Source organism: Polyodon spathula, chromosome 11 (assembly GCF_017654505.1).
Source record: "Polyodon spathula isolate WHYD16114869_AA chromosome 11, ASM1765450v1, whole genome shotgun sequence".
Classification (NCBI taxonomy): domain Eukaryota; kingdom Metazoa; phylum Chordata; class Actinopteri; order Acipenseriformes; family Polyodontidae; genus Polyodon; species Polyodon spathula.
In genome coordinates, this window is record NC_054544.1 from 32,728,467 (window position 1) to 32,748,746 (window position 20,280).

The window sequence follows — 20,280 nt, forward strand, 5'->3', positions numbered from 1 at the left end:
AAAGGTTATTGGTAGTTCTGGAGTGTAAGAGACAATTACTTACCCATACTAAATTCACACCTGTGATGCTCAATAGTCCTCCTTTTCTATTGTACTATCCACTGTAGCATCTTACACTAAAATGTGTCTGCCCTATGCACAGTAACTATAGACTAACTGCCAGCTGGTCAATGCTGGCACTAAACCTTTATCAATCCATTGTTAACATATAGAATATACTGTACTAAACAGCTTTTGTGCCCTTTTAATACTAAAAGCATATTTTGCAGGTGCTGGATTTATAAAAACCTTCAACAGATAAAATGGTCAGTACTTGGTGATTTAAGCACCCTATATTATACTTCAGGTAAGTCATTCACACTGATTTTGCCAGGCATTGGTTAATCCAATGTTTCACTTCCACACTGATTGTACTGGCAGACTCAGGAAGCATCCCCCGATTTCATTCACTTCAAAGACTTTAAATTTGAGCTTCCTTTGTGACCCTGATAAACACATGTTGTTTGTTCCTGTTACGAATCAAACAAACCATGTCAGTCTACCTTGGCATGGACCTGGTAACAAATAATCTCAGGAAAATGTGATGCAAGGTCTTCAATGCCAGTGTACTTTGGTTACCTTTGAGGCTCAGTCCTCAGATCATATGGAATTGGCTTTGTACCAAATAACAAAGCTCTTTCTTTACTGGTATGTTTACTCCAGCTTGTGATTGCAATTTATAATAATATTGGACTATTGATTTTGTGCTCTAGACAATTGTATCCAGAGTCCAGTAGGCAAGGTAAAAAGTCAAGCGTGCCCTGTAGACAACCTATCTTTTCGAAACTAGCAGGCACAGCCTCAAATGACAACAATAGCACCGACAGCATGGTGCACATCAAATGGGGCGGAAAAAATAATCTTTTCTGATAACCCTTCTAGTGCTTCTCATTGACATGGCTTGAGATTTCTGTTTTAAAAGCATTGATTGTGAAGTGGTTTCCATTGCCAGTGGTGGCATCTGTATTCTGTTTGCTTTTGTTGGTTTACAATGACATAACTGGTAATGTGATAGGCAGTAGTTGGCCCCCTTGTAATGAATGCTAGAAAACGCACTTGGTGTCACTGTAGGTTTATATTGAACCTCAGAACCCCAGTTAGTTTGCCCCTCTGTATTTATATTTTAAAACAACCTGTTTTTTTTATGCTCAATATAAATGTTAATGTAAAATCAAGCACATGCTATAAGTTAGCAATAGTTCAATGAATGCAGTATATTGTACTCCCAGAGCCAGACTGCAGCCTCACACACGCTGTATTGTTAATACACTCTTACATGTGACACTCCAGTTCCAGGGAAGCTGCGTTTTTGTTATTGTGAAATGCTAATCTATTTTAATGTATTCAATTAGATAAAAAAAAATCAAATTGTCTGTGCCTAAATGGAAATTAGCACGAAACCGTTTTCTGGTGCTCGTCTTGCTCCTCAGATCTACTTGTATCCTATTTAGAGTTCTGGACATCAATATCACACATTTAAATAAACTTCTCATAAAGACACTTTTTTTTTTTTTAATGGAACATTTACTAACATAAATAAACATTTTTTATATAAACAAAAAAAGGCACATATTTCAAATAAACAATGAAAACTTATTTACAATTCTCACAAACCTGACGGAAAAGTCAAATGTCACAACACCATTGGTCTTTGAACATGCCACTAATGTCTTCAATAAGCTATACACAAACTTGGAAAGTTCTAAACCTTAAAATATGCAGCTGCTATAACACAGTCTTGTCAAATTTAAAATTTGTCAATTTGTACTTTGTATAGCAGCGAAGGATAACTGCTCACCCATATACAGCTGTGAGAATTGCCTTTTTTTAAAGTCCAAAACTTGAAATAGACATAGGTCTGGTACATCTGTTCATAGAAACCCTGACTCAGAAACCTAGTTCTGCTTCTTTCCTTATGGCTCACTGACTTTTCTTCAGCAGGGTTTAGCAGCAAAACAGACTAAATGTCAACAGTACTGGAAACTTCTTCATACTGTATAATGAAATAAGGGTAGCTCTGGTCATCATTGAAAATGACAAAAATTTGAGGGTCTATCCAGTTGTCAACGCAAGAGTCGAATAAGTCACTGGATGGGTCAATGGCGTTCAAAGGTGGCGGCCGCCTCATGGTGGCATTACCCACTACGAATTTCCCTGTGAGCACCTTGGCTAGAAACATATAGTGAACTCCCTTGGGAGACCGTTTGGAAAAGTTGTGCGAGTAGATGGCCTTTCTGGCAAAGTAGCTTCCTTGTCCAAACATGGTGGCGTGTTTCCCGCTGACCCGCGGGTCGAAATTGTGTTTGCAGATCCCCTCAACGACGTCCTGGGAAGTCCCGTGAAACAGGTGTCTTTCGTTTATCATGCGGTCCATTTCGCTCATTTTTCTAGACATGTACTCCTTCTTCCTGAAACACACACAAAAAAATGTTATATATATGTATATATATATATATATATATATATATATATATATATATATATATATATATATATATATATATATATATATATATAAGAGCTAGCGCATCTTGAATGTCATCTAAGCCTATAAAAGCTTCCAGGCGGCATAGCCACATTGCACTGTAATGGTATTTGACTACTCCGTTCTGCTAATGTGGACTTCATATAAACAAAGCAAAGACTATCTCATTGGACTGCAAATATTTCTATTGATTTCAGGAGAGAGAAGGAGGGAGGGAGGGATGTTTTAATTTGACAAATGCCTTGTGTTCCTCAGCATGTTTACTTTGCATTTTATAAAGACTGTCAAATTCCAAAACAAAAGTGCTTCATTTTTTTCTCTGGCTCAGTTTTTACAAACAAACCCATCTAATTCTCTGAAATGGGGTCTCACTAAAACTTATAACCAACTTCATTCCATTTGCTTCCACTTTATTAAAAGTACATGCCAACGAAAAGCCTATATATAATTTTTTTTATTGACCAGGACAGGTTGCTGTCACTCTCTAGATCTAGTTCCTTTCCTTGTGGCAGTTAAAAAAAAAAATAAAAAAAGTAATAATCATTTATCCTTAAAAGGGCGTCTGTTCTTTAGAACAAGTGCTATTAAATGCTTCCCACATTCTGATAGGAACTTCTACTGTGTTCTAATTGGCACTGTGATACAAATGATGCCACAAGCCTCTTGGCTAATCTATTTCTAGCAGGTTAATCTGTCTCTATAGTGGTGTGTGAGTGGGTGCCATTAATATCAAGCGTTCAGTTGAAACACTGCCCACCTTTAACAGACCAAAAGACAGGTCAGCACACCCAGTTACTGGAAGTGCTCCTGTTCTCAGAACTCCAATACACTGCATACTTCATTTTGTACCTCAGACTATGTAGACTCACTGTACCCAACTGGTAACTGGCTTTCAGTCTCAGCTGATCTTCAGAAATTAGACACAATAACATCGATACACTTAGTGCAAGGCTTATGGCATTTCCTCCACCTGTATATACAACAGTATTTCAAACTAACATACTTATTTTGAATATGCCGAAAACGAAAAAGACTGCTTGCACACGGATGCTCTTCCCTTACTAGCATACCATTGGCTCAAGGGCGGTATCTAACTGTATTCTGAATGACCGCAGTGTTGTTACACCTGGAAAACTATTCCCTACATGTAGTATTCATGGGTAAAAAGTGCTTCCTGCTCTCCATTTTCATCTTCACTTTACTCAGTTTCCAATTGAGGTCTCTAGTCATACTCTGCCAAATCTGAAACAGTAGTTAACTTTATGAACAAATTTAGACTACCCTACCTTTTATACTTTTCCCAAAGGAAAGGATTCTGCACCCTGGTGATCTTCATTATCTTAAATTTAGTCTCTGATACAGTCTTGTGGAAGAGACTATAGACAGTTCTGTAGCTTTTGTCTTCCTTAGACACAGGCACTTGCATAAAATCCTGAAAGGAATCCATCATAATCCAAGTTTCAGGATAAATCTTCAGAGAGGTAGAGGCTGTTGGAGACAGGGGTTCAGAGGAAGCTGTTCCGCTTGGTGGAGATATTGGTGAAGAGAGGCCACTAAGCGTTCTAGGAAAAAACAAGAAAAAACACACGACTGACATTTCATGACATATTCTAAATGCAGTACTCTTTCAATCAACAAGCACTGTGAGTAGCAACACAAATCCTCCATCATGCCTGGAAGCACAACATTAGATCAGGATCATGAAAATGATGCCTCATGATATATTGCACATGTAAAAAAAATAAAAGTGCGACATACAGTACACATGGATGGACTGGTTATTCCACATATATCCAGATTCTGTTACACTGAATTTACTTGTGGTAAAAGAATGCTGTAAATATCTTGGATAAAACTGATAAGAAGTTCTCTAAATACAAGTAACATATTTACAACGGCTGCCATCTGTAGAGCTACACTCAAAACAAAAAATAAAAAAAACAAGAACAGAAAACCCACCCAGTCCTTTATAAAATGATGGGCAATGAGGTAATGAGTTGAGGAGTGTACCCCTGGTTGAAATCGGTTTAATTGTAGCAATATGCCAAGCTGTCAGTCAAACTAATGACTTCCACCCCTTGGTACGACACAATGTTTCTAACCACTGGTTTCTGACAATAATGTTTCCAGCTGTGCTGCTGAGACCAGAAAAATGGCATCTTTATTAGTTTGAGTCAAAGCACAGGAGTCACATGGTGCTTCACTTATCTGGGCTTTGATGGATATGCAAGTCTTTCTGATCCTAAACTTTAGGCAAGAGCACCAGTGAAAGCAGATACCCGTCTTTAATCCTTTTTTAATTTCAAAAGGGAAGAAGCTGAAACCGAAACAAGCATTCGCATGTCCGGTAATTCAAAGAGGTACAGAGGCCAATTAACCAGCATTTACTGAAGCCTCAGGAGGCTACGTCCTTACAAATCCTACAAGACAAAGTCGCCATGTAACATGACCAAACTAGCCCAAAACACTACATTTAAATATGCAGCTGTTAACGACATCATTACAATGTATTTTAAAAATCACAGCAGTCTTGTAATGGCATGACCTCGCATTGCAGGAAGGCGCAATAATAAAGACAATCATAGCAAAACTGTATTTTCCACCTTTTCTATGAAAATCAGTAAGCGGGAACAACCTGTGTATAATGGCCACAGTGTAAGGCCGATAGGAATCTTTGGGGGCTACAGGATATACTGGAGCTAATTCTGCAGTTAGCTTATCATATAAACAATGTTAACATATACTAGTCATTTTCATCGCTGAAGCAACCAACGCTGTAAGATAACAACCACATTCTGGTTTTCTTGTGTCTTCAGAAAACGTAATCATGGGGCTGCTCTGACTTTTTTATATTATTGTTTTTTTTTTGTTTTTTTTTTTAATGTATATAATACACACATAAATTTACAACAAAATAATGGCCAGTTCCAATGGTTTACTTACTGTAAGTAAGGCATCAGCATGACTGTGGAGAGGAAAAGGGGTCTTTTCTTGATCTGTCTTCTGAAACCAAAGATGGCATTCTGCTGGAACCCTTCTCTGATGTTCAGGATGTACTGATTTTGCAAAGTCACAAAGCGCACTTCCTTTAAGCCCCTGCAGGTAGCTTCTTCTATCAATTGAACAACTGGCTGTTGAGAGAGAAAAAAAAGCCTTATCTTAACAGATATATGATGAACCAAGGTGGATGTACAGTACATATACTGTATAGGCATCTATTGTATGTCAGTGGTGCTGTACACAAATGCACACCGGAGCCATCCTCACTTCTAACAGGCAGTCCCAGTTGACATCAGGTATCATATAACAGCAGGGTGAAGCACAGGTCTAGCATTCCCCAAGCTTACTGCCCTGCATCTGAGCTTACACCAAAGAGCTATCCATGCATATCATATGGAGGAAACAAGTTCACTCACTACATGCTTGGGCTGTCATTTTTTGTATTTTGATATCTAACATGTACTTTATTGCCGAAATGGCCAATTATCCCCTTGAACAGGCTTACTGCGCACATTACAGGCAGTTGTTCTTTTCTTATGCTATTCACGCAAAATGAATGCGACGTTTAATTCAATAAAAGAGCTTTGTTATTTCAATCAATTAAGATTAAGTATTTTGTTTTCTGTTGCTATACAGATCTGCACTTTGCTTTTAGCTAAATTTACTGAGCCCACTGAAATGCTGTCTGCCTGTACAAAATTTGATTTTCTAATATTCCAAGTCAAGCGGGGCATTCAGCTATAGATCAGGTTCTGAGGAGTTAAAAGAGGAGAAATCAATAAAAACAATCTGTAGTTTACCTCAGAGTACTCCCTCCAGCCAAAGTTGTCCCTGCAGTAGTACTTCCACATCGTGTGGTAGTTGGAGTTTAGGTTTGTGCTGGGAGGAGTAGACAATCTCCGCACCAGGTCATATTCTACATCAGCAACCCTCATGAGGCTGAAATCCAGTGCAAAAACACGTCCCCTGAAACAGAAGGAAAGAAGGATCAGTTAAAAAAAAAAATTATACTGCACTAACTGATTAAGCATTCAGTCACCCCACATCCATCTCTGCATTAGCAAGATGTTTTGTATTCCAGTAGCATGTGTGTGCATGTGTGTGTATACACACACACACACACACACACACACACAGGGTACAAAACATTAGGAACACCTGCTCTTTCCATGAAATAGACTGACGAGGTGAATCCAGGTGAAAGCTATGATCCCTTAAATCCTTGTTAAATCCACTTCAATCAGTGTAGATGAAGGGGAGACGGGTTAAAGAAGGATTTTTAAGCCTTGAAACGATTGAGACTTGGATTGTGTATGTGTGCCATTCAGAGGGTAAATGGGCAAGACAAAAGACTGACGTGCCTTTGAACGGGGTATGGTAGTAAGTAGGTGCCAGGTGCATCGGTTTGAATGTGTCAAGAACTGCAACGCTGCTGAGTTTTTCACACTCAGCAGTTTCCCGTGTGTATCAAGGATGGTCCACCACCCAAAGGACATCCAGCCAATAGCAGGCCAGTGGTCGAAAACGGCTCATTGATGAAAGAGGCTAAAGAAGGTTGGCACGAATTGTGCAGAGCAACAGACAGCCTACAGTTAGTCAACTGAGAATCCAGTATAACATTGGTGCCGAAAGACCCATAAAAGAATGCACAACTCGTCATACCATGACACGAATGGGGTATGGCAGCGATGACCTAACAGAGTTCCACTTCAAAACACAAGAAACTGCAGTTGCAGTGGGCTAAGGAACAAAAACACTGGACACTGGAGGATTGGAAAAACATTGCCTGATCTGATGAATCCCGTTTCCTGCTGTTTCAGGCTGATTGGAGGACTAGGGTATGGAGAAAACCACATGAGTACATGCATCCATCATGCCACGTGTCAACATTGCAGGCTGGTGGTGGTGGTGTGATGGTGCGAGGTGTGCTTTCATGGCACACATTGGGCCCCTTTATAAAAGTGAGCAACGTTTGAATGCCACAGGTTATCTGAACATCATTGCCAATCAGGTGCATCCCTTCGTGGCAGCAGTGTATCCATCTACTAATGGATTTTTTCAGCAGGATAATGTCCCATGCCACAAGGCTAGGATTGTCCAGGAATGGTTCCATGAACATGACAGTGAATTCAGCTTACTGCAATGGCCTGCCCAGTCACCAGATCTCAATCCAATTGAGCATCTGTGGGATGAGATGGAACAAGCTATTCGGAGTAGAGATCCACTACCAGCTAACTTGACACAACTGTGGGAAGCATTGGAGTCAACAGCATCCCTGTGGAACACTTTCGACACCTTGTAGAGTCCATGCCCCGACGAATTGAGGCTGTTCTGAGGGCAAAAGGGGGTGCAACTCAATATTAGGAAGGTGTTCCTAATGTTTTGTACACTCAGTGTATATATATATATATATATATATATATATATATATATATATTATATATATATATAATATATATATATTTTATATATATATATATATAAAGGTTGCTCTTACCGTATGCATGGGTTTCAATTCTAACGTTATGGCATAACGTAACCCAAAGTTAAAAAGGTAGGATAACAATTTTCATGTTTCGTTAATGTCTTAAATATATAATATATTCAAACTAAGTTACGGCGTATGAACAGAAAAATAACACAGATGCTGCATGCTTTTTTATTTAATCTACCCCTAAGTGGGCATACCCATTCAAATGTACTCGTCATCCAAACATCTAGGATTGCCTATTCGGGATTGCTTTCTACAGTAGCTGTCTGAAATCACAGGTTATTTGTGAAAGATTCAAACTGTCTGCCAAGGACATGAAATACTACAGCCCAGGACATACTGGGTATACAAATTAAAAGAGAACGCCATGGAAAGATCATTGAAACACATTTCAATAAAAAGCATCAGCTGAGAAACAAACATTGATTATTAGAGATGGGAGGATACTTTATTTTCTCTCTTTTTTTCCCCAAACACATAGTTCCACCAGTTAAAAACAAACCAAGCTCAACATGTTCGTCCAAAGCAAACTTATTCACCAACAAGGTTCAGTGTACCTGAAGTGAGGACACTATGTAGTCACCAGTAGCACAACAAATTCCAGTAATTAGTAACACATGAAAGAAGTTTTGGGTACATCACAGTCCTTGCACAGAATTATTAGGACTAGAGCAGCAAGTCAGCCAACATAATTCTGGAAACTGCTTGCACTTTTAACATAGGATGGAGGAATTGAAACCCATGCATACGGTAAGAGCAACCTTTCCTATGCTTTCCTGAAACCAGAAAATGAGGAAGCATGACATTAATATATAATGATAAAATAACCCACCCTCCCCCTCCCCCAGTAACTGTGACTCAACACATTTGCAAGGGCTTCCTCTTAAAAGTCGCCGTTTCTATGACGGTTTCACTTGAGAAATATGTAATGAAAACAAATGTAAATAAAAGGAACCATAACAGCAAATATCCTTTTGATGAGGTCAGGATATTTTTCCTAATAACCCTCACCAGGTGTTAAAACTTATTACACAATATCCACTGAGAATGGTACAACCTTTCGGTTGCTCGGGGATAAGTTGGAACATACATTTTAGGACAGCAGTTACAGTTCTGACGCACAGTTTGAGATTCAAGCTCTGCACACTTTGCACTAGCAAGTGGAGACCTGTTTAATGCTGTAGAACCTATTTAACAGACAGATGGGGCACTGCTGAACTGACTTGAGTTCTTTCTGCATAGTGCCGAGGTGAGAAAAAGACCCACAGTAAAGAGAGCCAACAGTTATGCGGCAGAATTTGCTGTTGCGTTTATATTTACAGTACTTGCTGTACAAGCGAGTGCAAACAAAGGGCCAGAGTGTTTTTCTTTAAATGACTGGAATGATTCCCACTAGTTTGCGAGATTAATATTTGAATATATGAACAAACATGATTGTATTCATCAAAGGAAAAAAGGTCCTTGCCAATGCCAGAGGTACTGAATACAACCGATTTACAATAATTATAATCTTTAATCCTGGTTAAGCAAGTCTCCCCATTTTGATGGCAACTCACACTTTGCCTGAAGAGGAAGCCAAAAAGCAGGCAGTGCATGTAAATATCTTCCCATTTACATATTATATTATAAGCTGCTTGTATGGTAATCTAATCTATGTAAAAAAAAACAAGTGGATTCAAACATATATATTATGATCACTCTAAATTTGTACCAAATATAAAATATACAAGTATTAGAAAGTAAAAAATGTGTTACTATACAGTGACTATGGGCATGAAAAAAAACCAAGCCATAAACAAGATTTCACATTATTAAAAAAAAACAATCTATATAACCCTTGCTGATCTCCCAGTGTTGTGGCGCCAGTGGGGATCCCTTAAAGGAGCACTGCTCCGTTTTATGCTTCAGTTTCACCACTTGTCAGCACTTGCACGCTGTGGCCTTTTTAATCCCCTTGCTATGACAAAAGCAGCTACTTCATAAAAAAACAAAAAAACAGGTGGAGCAGAAACCGATAACATCTTCCCAACTGACTTTCTGCTAAGTTAAATAAAAAAAAATAAAAAAACAGTGAGCCATAAATAAAAAACATAAAAAGCCCTGAACACCAGATACATAGCATGAGTGAGTTTCCATACAGCAGACAATAGAGCTGTTGCGTGTAAACCTGGAGTATGGTCTCATACTTAGGTTTGTAACTCTAGGCACAGAGTGTTCCAGGGTGTGCAATGTTTATATGTACACAATTGCACACACTGCTCCAAGAAGCACGCAAGTTGGGTGAATTTGCTGGCACGGCAGTACTATCAAGCTGTGACACTAACTGAGAGCAAGCAGCACCCAGAATGAACCAAGGTGCTGTAGGTGCTCAGTCTCTACTGGGGCTAGCCAAGCTAGTTTGTTAAGAATCTAAAAATAACATTCCTGCACTTTAATTAACTCAGGACAACAGTTTTTCACGTTCATTAGCACTCTGATTGGATCAGCATCGGATTGTGAAAGAGCCATTCAATATGCTCCTGTGTGACTTATTCAATCATGCCTGGTACTGGGAATGAAAATCTGGAATATCCTCGGTGGGCTGGCTGAGACCCTAGGCCTTCCACACAAACAAGCATCTCAAAGTTAAAAAAATGTTCAAAAAGTGACAAGGTGCTAGATTTATTAAGCTTTGCACTTATGTTTGAACAATTTTTTTAAAAAAGAGGCCCGTTCTCAAAGCAACTTTGTCTGCAATTTACACCTATTTATGAAAGAATTAAAAACAGCTGCTACGTTTTCTAAAAAAAAAAAAAAAAAAAAAACAGAAAACAAACAAAAAAAAAAAAAATATAAGGCCTTTTAAGCACACTTAATCATCTTTCTCAATTTTAGAACATGAACCAACATTAATGTTTTACACTAGTAAAATTATAGGACTAAAGCTTTTTGAGATGTGACATTTAACAAAAAAATCCCAAAACAGCAGAGGGGTTTTGAGACATTTCTTTCAATACAGCTTACGCTATATAACACTTTGCTGTCGAGATGGAGAATGAAGAAATTAAAGGTTTGCTTCTGGATAACACGAGCTGGAGGGGGGAGGGACAGACCGTGCTCAGTTTTTTTTTTTAATTAAAATTATTAGTGCTATCGTATACTTTGTATGTTTCAAACATATTTTACCATAGCACTTCTCTTACACTGTCTTGTACACTAGATATGCAATACATATTTTACTGAAGCAAATACAACCGCTATCGGTCCCCCCAGTGCTTTGGATACGATACCCTGCTCCACACATGGCAGTGGCACCCTATGGAGTTGCTAAGTACAACGATTTGGTAGAAGATTTTAACACAACAACTTTTGTTTATGTAATACGCATTGTACGAATCAAAAGATCAAATTCTGAATGCGAGTGACATTTAATGTGTGATTTACAGAATTCATATATATAGTCCAACAGTTTCTGTTAACAGGGAAAAAAAACTAACAAAAAAAAAACAAACAAACAGTATGTCAATGGACCAACCACGGTTTTAAAAAAACAATCTTCGAATCCCTGGCTAGCGAACGAACCTTCGAACACAGCCCTATATAATATATATATATATATATATATATATATATATATATATATATATATATATATATATATATATATATATATATATATATATATATATATATTTTTTTTTTTTTCCCTGTGAAATTTATGTAAATAATACAATAACATCAGCAATATATTTTATATGATACTACGATGCACAATTTGCATTTTAACAAGACCGATTCCTATAACACTCATTCTACTCTACAAACCCTGAAAGGACTGAACTGTGTGAAGTTAGAATTCCCCTTGGCACAGACATCCATCAGGACTTCTGACAGACAGTCAGAGCGCTCTTAGGTATGGGAACACCACACCACCAAAACAGTTTCTAAAGGGGGCAACTGCAATATCTGTTTTCCGGTGGAGTACAGAAATGTTTCTTTACACTGCTGTACTGCAATTCTACTACCTAAAAGGTATTCAAAACAACAGCAGATTAAACTAGATACTGAATAATTAAAACGCTTGCAAGAAAATTATTTCTGTTGGGAGGAGGGATTTTTTTTTTTTTTTTTATAGCATTGGTTTCTCTCAACAAATAATTTTAAAAATCTATCCGATTTGAAAGATAATGAACAGCACAGGCATCCACGAGCAGCCTGCATGCGATTCAATTTCCTTGGCAAGGTCTGTGATTGAGTCCAAAACGTCTTCTGTTTGTGTTGGAAGCTTTTGGAAGTAGAAAAGAAGCTAAAATATACTCTGCTTTCAAGACACGTTGAACATTGAACATGAAAAAGTACTGTATTACTGGAAGAATGCCCAAAACAGGAAATCAAATCCACTACACTGTATACTCTGAAACAAGAGTCTTTACATGTACGGACCATTGTGAAAAGAGAAGCTAATTGACACAATTTGTAAACAAGTATAATCTAAAAATGTTCCAATGACAAACGTTTCAACTAGAAGTCTTTTCAATGTCTTCTGAAATTAGGTTTCTTTTAGTATTTCTGGTAACATTCTTGTCATTTGTGACACTAAAAAGTATATCTAAATGTTCAACTACAATACTGAATAAACATTGCGTTCATAAATATGTCCTTTTCTCTCATTCTGATTTTAAAAAATAAATAAATAACTGAAATGATCACCTTGGCAAGTTCTCTTATTCAACTGTTTTTACTGTACATTGGCTCAAAATTAATCACGTTTTTCAATATCACTTACTAAAGGCAATACAACGGCAATATGCACTGTAGTTAACCGCTTGTGATACGCTCCAGTACTGTGTACTGTACAGCAGCCTTAATTACATTTTCCAATCACAACCTCTAAGCTTTATCCTAGATAAGCAGACATGTTTTATAATAGAGAAGTCAGCTATCTGAGGCCAATATTTCCATAAGGAACACGCACACACATACATATTCTTGTAACACAAGATCAAGGGTCAGCATGACACAGAACTCAATTTAAACATCAAAACCCCACTTAGCTAACTTAGCTAGTTCTGTTGCTATATCAACCTGTCACAGTAATACAAAGCTACTTTTTAACACTGCACAGCTCATTGCCTGGAAAGAATGAAAACACAGGTTAAGTTCTGCTTTGCATGTTGACCTGATTTTCCTATGCATTAAGGTATGGCAAAGAATAACCAAAAAGGGCGTGTTGAGACGACTTCTTGTTTTTGTTGGGACTCATCTTGTGCTGTTTCCTCAAAAATAAAAAAAAAAGAACTAACATCCTGGAATTATAGGACAACCAACAACGTTAGCAAATAGTGGGGGAGAAAAAACTAATTTGCATGGTACACAAGTGACAAAATCTAATGAGACAAATGTGCGTAATAAAATAAACTGAACACTTAAAAAGGGACCAATGAAAACGATGCTAACACTAAAGCCATTAACTCATTAAGTACCAAATACATTTTTCTTTTAACAAAAAAATCATAACAATATACAGTAGTTAAACTGAATATTTAACAACATTTACTAATAGGTTGATGACAGTTAAAAATGCTCTAGAAAATTACAAAATAGCCTGTTCTCAAAGAAGGGTAATGGCACTTAATGGGTTAAAATGAGAACCTTTATTGTAAAATACAATGCACTAGTAGACTTAAACTAAGACAGCTTAAGTCCAGCGAAATTGGTCTAACGTAAGACCTTGAGAAGTCTGTTGCACAAAGTCAAACTTAGTAGGTCTTATGTAAGACTGGTCTTAATCTATTATTGCTAAGCAACAAAGACCGGTCTTAAGTCATACTGTAAATGACATTTAAAACAATGGAAAAATCTGCTGGCCGAGGCCAGAAAAGAATATTAAAAAAAAAAAAAAAAATAGAGGTGGCGCTTTTGAAAAACTTTCCCAGTTACTTAATTAATAAATTGATATTTATGGGGAAACATGTCCCGTTTTCAGTGGAACTGAACCGGAGCAGAGACGGGAAGAGAGGATGCCACAGTGACAGTAGCAGCAGGTAAGGTAAAATAAGTTAGTTAGTGTCTGTTCTAGTGGAGCTGTTGTAAAAAAAAAAATAATAATAATTTGGTAATCACTCATTTTCAAGACAGTATAAATTTTTGTATTCTTAAATCGGATATGTTTTTATCATGTTTTTGTGTAACAGCAACGTGTGTGTGTGACTCTTATAGGAGAGTGGACAAGTCGGGAATGAAGTTCATTGAAAAGTAACTGGATAGCTGAATTGCCATAAAGTCTCCAATAACATTTCAAAAACTTCCAGTGGAACAGAAACGAATTGCCACACAAACTTGAATGACTGCAGGGATGCTGTAGCTTCTGTTAGTTGCAGGCTTGAAGTCATCTTTTAACATTTCCAGTAAAGTTAATACATCCTTGCAGTGAATGTTATTTAAATTGTCTAAGGGATTGCGTCTGTGCTGCTGCCATGTTGGCTTCTATAGCAACAGATACAGTGGCTCTCAAAAGTATTCACCCCCCTTGGACTTTTCCACATTTTATTGTGTTACAACATGGAATCAGAATGGATTTAATATGAAGTTTTTGCCAATGATCAACACAAAAAAAGTCCATAATGTCAAAGTGAAAAATAAAATCTACAAATTGTTCTAAATTAATTACAAATATAAAACAGAAAATAATTGGGATTGCATAAGTATTCACTCCCTTTGCTATGACACACCTAAATAAGCTCTGGTGCAACCAGTTGTCTTTAGAAGTCACATAATTAGTTGAATGGAGTCCACCTGTGTGCAATTAAGGTGTCTCACATGATTTCAGGATAAATACACCTGTCTCTGAGAGGTCCCATAGTTGGTTAGAACATTTCCTAACAAAAACGACATCATGAAGATGAAGGAACATTCAAAGCAAATCCGGAATAAGGTTCTTCAAAAGCACCAATCAGGGGTAGGATATAAGAACATTTCCAAGGCACTGAATATCCCCCGGAGCACAGTAAAGTCCATTATTAAGAAATGGAGAGAATATGGCACAACTGTGAATCTGTCTAGAACAGGCCATCCTCAAAAACTGAGTATCCGGGCAAGAAGGGCACTAGTCAGGGAGGCCACCAAGAGGCCTATGGCAACTCTAAAGTAGTTACAGTCTTCCACAGCTGAGCTGGGAGACACGTGCACACAGCAACAATAGCCTGGGTGCGTCACAAAACTGGCCTTTATGAGAGAGTGGCAAAAAGAAAGCCATTATTGAAAAAAGCTCACATCAAATCTCGACTAGAGCTTGCCAGAAGGCATGTGGAAGACTCTGAGACCAAATGGAAGAAGATTCTATGGTCTGATGAGACCAAAATACAGCTTTTTGGCCTCAACGCTAAGCGCTATGTTTGGCGCAAGCCTAACACTGCACATCATCCTGAGAACACCATCCCTACCGTGAAGCACGGTGGTGGCAGCATCATGCTATGGGGATGCTTCTCTGCGTCAAAGCTCATGAAAATAGAGGGCAAAATGGATGTACAGAAAAATCCTGGAGGAAAACCTGCTGAAGTCTGCAAGCATAGACATCAATCCAATTGAGAATATGTGGAAAGAGTTGAAAATTGCTGTTCACCAAAGCTCCCCATCCAACTTGATGGAAGTTGAGCAATTTTGCAAAGAAGAATGGGCAAAAATTGCAATGTCCAGATGTGCAAAGCTGGTAGAGCCTTATCCAAATAAACTCATGGCTGTAATTGCTGTCAAAGGTGCCTCTACCAAATATTGACTCAAAGGGGTGAATACTTTTGCAATCAATTATTTTCTGTTTTGTATTTGTAATTAATTTAGAACAATTAGTAGATTTCATTTTTCACTTTGACATTATGGACTTTTTTGTGTTGATCAGTTGCAAAAACTCTTAAATAAATCCATTTTGATTCCATGTTGTAACACAATAAAATGTGGAAAAGTTCAAGGGGGGGGGGGGGGGGGGGGGTGGGTGAATACTTTTAAGAGCCACTGTATTTATTTCCATTTTAAGACAGCTGAGATGGAGGCTTAAAAAATGACTTAAATTTAAGACCAGGCTCAAATTAAGACTTTTTGTGCAACAGATCTTATTTATTTTTTGCTTAAATTTTAAGTCTAAGTCCAATAAGTGGTCTTAAAAGTATTTAAAACGTTTGTGAAACTGACCCATGAAATGACTAAGCTATAGCAGAGTCAAAACCTGTTACGTACATTGTGGTGAATCCAACACAGAAAACAGCATATTCAATTTGAATTCAAACACCGGTAACAAAGGGTTGCTTCTACAGATTAACCATCAAGCTGCTTAAGTTCAGTGCTCTTAAGATATAAGACCCCATGAAGGATCTCAATGATTATCTAGATTGTCTACCAAAGGGAATCGGGGAATAAATGAAAAGAAAAACCTAATATGTTAATATCTCAGTGTAATTATCCCACTTCGTCTCTTCTTTTTCTTAGTCATGGCATCTATTCATTCCATTAACAGAGGATTCTATTGGATTTTCCAGTTACTGGAACTAGATGTGACTATATTTCTGTCTTCTGAGGTTGCACCAGCTGATGAGTCCAAAATAAGGCTACAGTAATATTAGTCAGCAAGCTCTTTGATGAGAATCATGGAGTCAACTCGAGTAACAACCTCCTTTCCTCTCTTCCGGTACATTTGACTCAACTCACAAATATCTGCATACTGTAAACAACCTTCATCACAACACTATGCATTGTATACTGTACCTCCCCTACTCACTGAAGCAAAGTGGCGTACAGACTTTCTTGTTGCAAGATATGCCTGTAAAGCTTGTCCGACCACAAGAAATTAATAGCAGCAGACAAATAATATGGTAACCATATGAACCATGTACTGTAGCAGCTTGGTTGTAAGCCTCCCAGCTAGGCCCCAGCATGCTGTTATCTACATCCTGTTGCTATGGGAACACAACATCCCTCTGGGATACAGGGGACACCAAGACGAGGAGACAAGGGGTGACCTTTATGCAGACATTTTGTCCACTTAGAGAAAAAAACATATTGGATGCTGTTAGACGACCTCTTTCAGACTATAGGCCAACCCACACTTTAAATCAAATCTAAAGCATCATATGTGAAGCAGCTGATGAGGAAAGGTACACTATTCTATTCACAACACATACCCAGCAATCCGTGCTCAGTAATAGCCAATCATGCCTTTCACCTTCCAAGGCCTGGCTTAGAACCTGCCTCAGGTTAAATTAGTTTAATGGTCTCATTACCATGGGGCATTGTCAGCCCATATCACAAAATCCCCATAGAATTCACCATTATTCAGCACAACTGAAAGAGCCTGCTTCACAAAGGCAGGACTAAATGTTGTGTCATCATTGCAAAAAAAAAAAAAAAAAAAATATATATATATATATATATATATATATATATATATATATATATATATATATATATATATAATATACATATTTAAGACTATTACATGTAACCAGTTTCTGATAATGTAACCAATGCAATTAAATCAGAATTTAAAGTATACATACAGTAACTTAAAAGGTATGCATTGATTTGTGCTTCTTACAGCACAAACTACATTAATAAATAGTTTGAGTATTTTTTTGGAAAGACAACTTCTTGTATTGCTACACTTCAACTGAAACTCACACATCTTAAAGTTGCCTAGTTTATTAGAGCTGTCAATATTGCAGGGGCTTTCTATACAGAAATACACACACTGTATGCTTTTGCTGTGTAGACCAACAGCAGAGTGACACTATATCCAGAATTATGACAAACAGTTATTGCTTCCTGGTACTCTGATTTGACTATTGAGTTACATTTTAATTTCCAATATGGTAATCTGGGGTGTTATCTTACCTGGCTTTGATCTAGAGAAGCCGATGTGTGACTGTACCAGTCAAAAGCATTCATTCAATGAAACTGGTTTTTTAACAATGGCAGGAACCGAAAGAATGTGCAGTGGGCAAATACTTACTGATATTTAAGCCTGACTTGTTCATTGTCTGGATTACAATAGAGTCTTTCCAATTGTTCCTGCGATTCGTCGGAAACACTCTGCCAAATCGGAGTCCCAGTCTTCCTGATCTGCCAGTGGTAAGGCAGCACCGTGTGATGTTCGGGGCAGTCGTTACCATAAACACAGCACCCCTGCAGAAAATCCACGCAGACCGATATCCCGTCCCCTTGTTGAGTGTGATACTGCAGCTGGGTCAGTAGTTCAAACACAAGATCCAAAGAGGCTTCCTCGCTTTTATCTTGGAAAATCCCGTTTTGCACGAGGCTGTTATTGTCTGCAAGGCAATTAGCACCCTGGAACGATTCGGAGGGGTACATTCCATTTATCTTGTCATCCTGACACGGTGAACTGGCAGCACTCGCCACCACCGTTTCAATTGCTGGGGGCTGAAAACTGCGCTCACCAGAACCTATTGTACCAGACTGCATTTGAACCTCTTGTTCGGGTTCCACAAGTTTAGCGTTCGGGTCAGTTAGCTGTGTTTCTTCAGTGCGCGGTGTCAGTTCAGGCACAGCACTCCCTTCTTTTAAGCAAATGTGGTTCACCCTCGTTTGCTTTTGAACAACAGCCTCGCACAAATTTCTTTGGCTTCTGGACTGATTCCTGGGTACAAAGACCCCATCGCCTCCCCCTACAAGTGCATCTGAGCTTAATAGACTGGTAAGGATGGGATCCAAAGTCCGGAGACATTTTGTATCCAACTTCCTCGGAGCGTGTTTCTTTTTTAAATAAGGCTTTACAAGAGGGATTTTGCCAGACAGACCCATCTGTTCGTTGAACACTTCACTCGGCATCGTTGTGCACTTCAGGTTCAATGAAGGTCTAAAACTGTACCAACACTTTTTGTTTCCGTTTACAGTAAATGCAAAGTTGTATCCATAACTTTTTTAAAAACCTGTTGAGATGAAGATGGGGGAGAGAACAACAAAAACACTGTTATAAAACCAGCTGACTGCTTGATGTTAAATGGAAAACGTCATGTTGATAAGATTACAATCTCCACCTTTTTTTTTTTCAACATGTTGTTAACCTCAGGCACGTAGACACAGAAATAAAACCAACACATCATAACTAATTGAAAACACCTCACGAGCAGATAGTTCTCTTCCTGTAAATAGTAACATGATGGACGTAAATCGTTGCAATCCAACCAAACAGAAAACAAAGGTTTATCAACGCAATCGTTCTGAGCGAGGTCGAATTGCAAGAAAAACGATCGGTATCTGTGTTACTTTCACAGCAATGCAGTCCCCTTTATTGCGAAACTTGATAAGGTCTACAACAAGAAGTATTGAAAGACCGTCTGTAATGTGATGTGGCGACTGCGCAGTCTACGTAGAAAATACACCTTTTCAAATTTAAAAGACGGGTCGCGGTTAAACGTATTAAAAAAAAATAAAGTCATAAAACCGTATCGTATTCTTCTTCAAGGACATTAAGACATGACACATTTAAAATACAACGCTTAAATGAAAGATTAATAAGACTGGTGAAAGCTGATTTACGACTTTGAACATCTGGTAGATGTATGCAATGAACATAACAATAGATCTGGTCACTCGGTCACACACATCGATTTCGCACACAAATAGAAATAAAAACAAACCTACCTCGATATGTTAATCAGGCTTTTCCCGATCTATAATTTGAACCGTCCTACTCCTCTGATCATTAGTATTTTTTGAGTGTATCCTGAAGTACTCGTTTTAACTTCTCAGGTCTGCTTTGTGCGTGACAAACCGCCTAGCTCCAGAGGCTGTGGCTCCCAGCTGTTGCAAGAGCTAAATGTTGCTTTTCTTATCCACTCGCATAGCTGGAACTGCAAAATAGGGGTGGGGCTTTGTTGAAGAAAAAAAAAACGCCCGTCAGTACCAGGAAGTGATTCTGGGTGACTTATGCGTATATATTGAGCGAAATAAATGAGAATTAACAGCACGAATACTTTTTTTCATGGGGGTTGAGTTGTGCAATTCACATTCAGGACATTAGGTTGAGGTCATTCTGTTCCAGAAGTCTGTACAGGAAAAGGCCCACGCGGGGTTTGGGCTGAGGTAGGAGGCGCAAAAAAAAAAAAAAAAAAAAACCTGCAAAAAATAATCTCAGTGCCACAAAATAGTAGATGAAACGTAAAACAATGTATTTACGTTTTTGTTTTCTGTGGGCTTTACTGTTGTTGGTCGATGTGAAACTGCATAATCAGTTGAGTCGAGCGGTTGTTTTTTGTGCTCTTGTATGGGCTGCAGTTGC

General features: G+C 38.2%; 1 protein-coding gene across 1 annotated transcript; it reads right to left on the bottom strand.

The window, feature by feature from the left end:
* Nucleotides 1–1,576: 1,576 nt before the first annotated feature.
* LOC121322914 (protein mono-ADP-ribosyltransferase TIPARP-like) lies at nucleotides 1,577–19,842 on the bottom strand. The gene is made up of 6 exons (XM_041263508.1): nucleotides 19,644–19,842; nucleotides 17,992–18,928; nucleotides 6,325–6,490; nucleotides 5,468–5,655; nucleotides 3,811–4,086; nucleotides 1,577–2,447 (listed from the first exon to the last, which is right to left on the bottom strand). Exons 2-6 carry the CDS (start codon nucleotides 18,825–18,827, stop codon nucleotides 2,000–2,002), a joined length of 1,914 nt encoding a protein of 637 aa, XP_041119442.1. The 5' UTR covers nucleotides 18,828–18,928; nucleotides 19,644–19,842; the 3' UTR covers nucleotides 1,577–1,999.
* Between the last annotated feature and the right edge of the window lie 438 nt (nucleotides 19,843–20,280).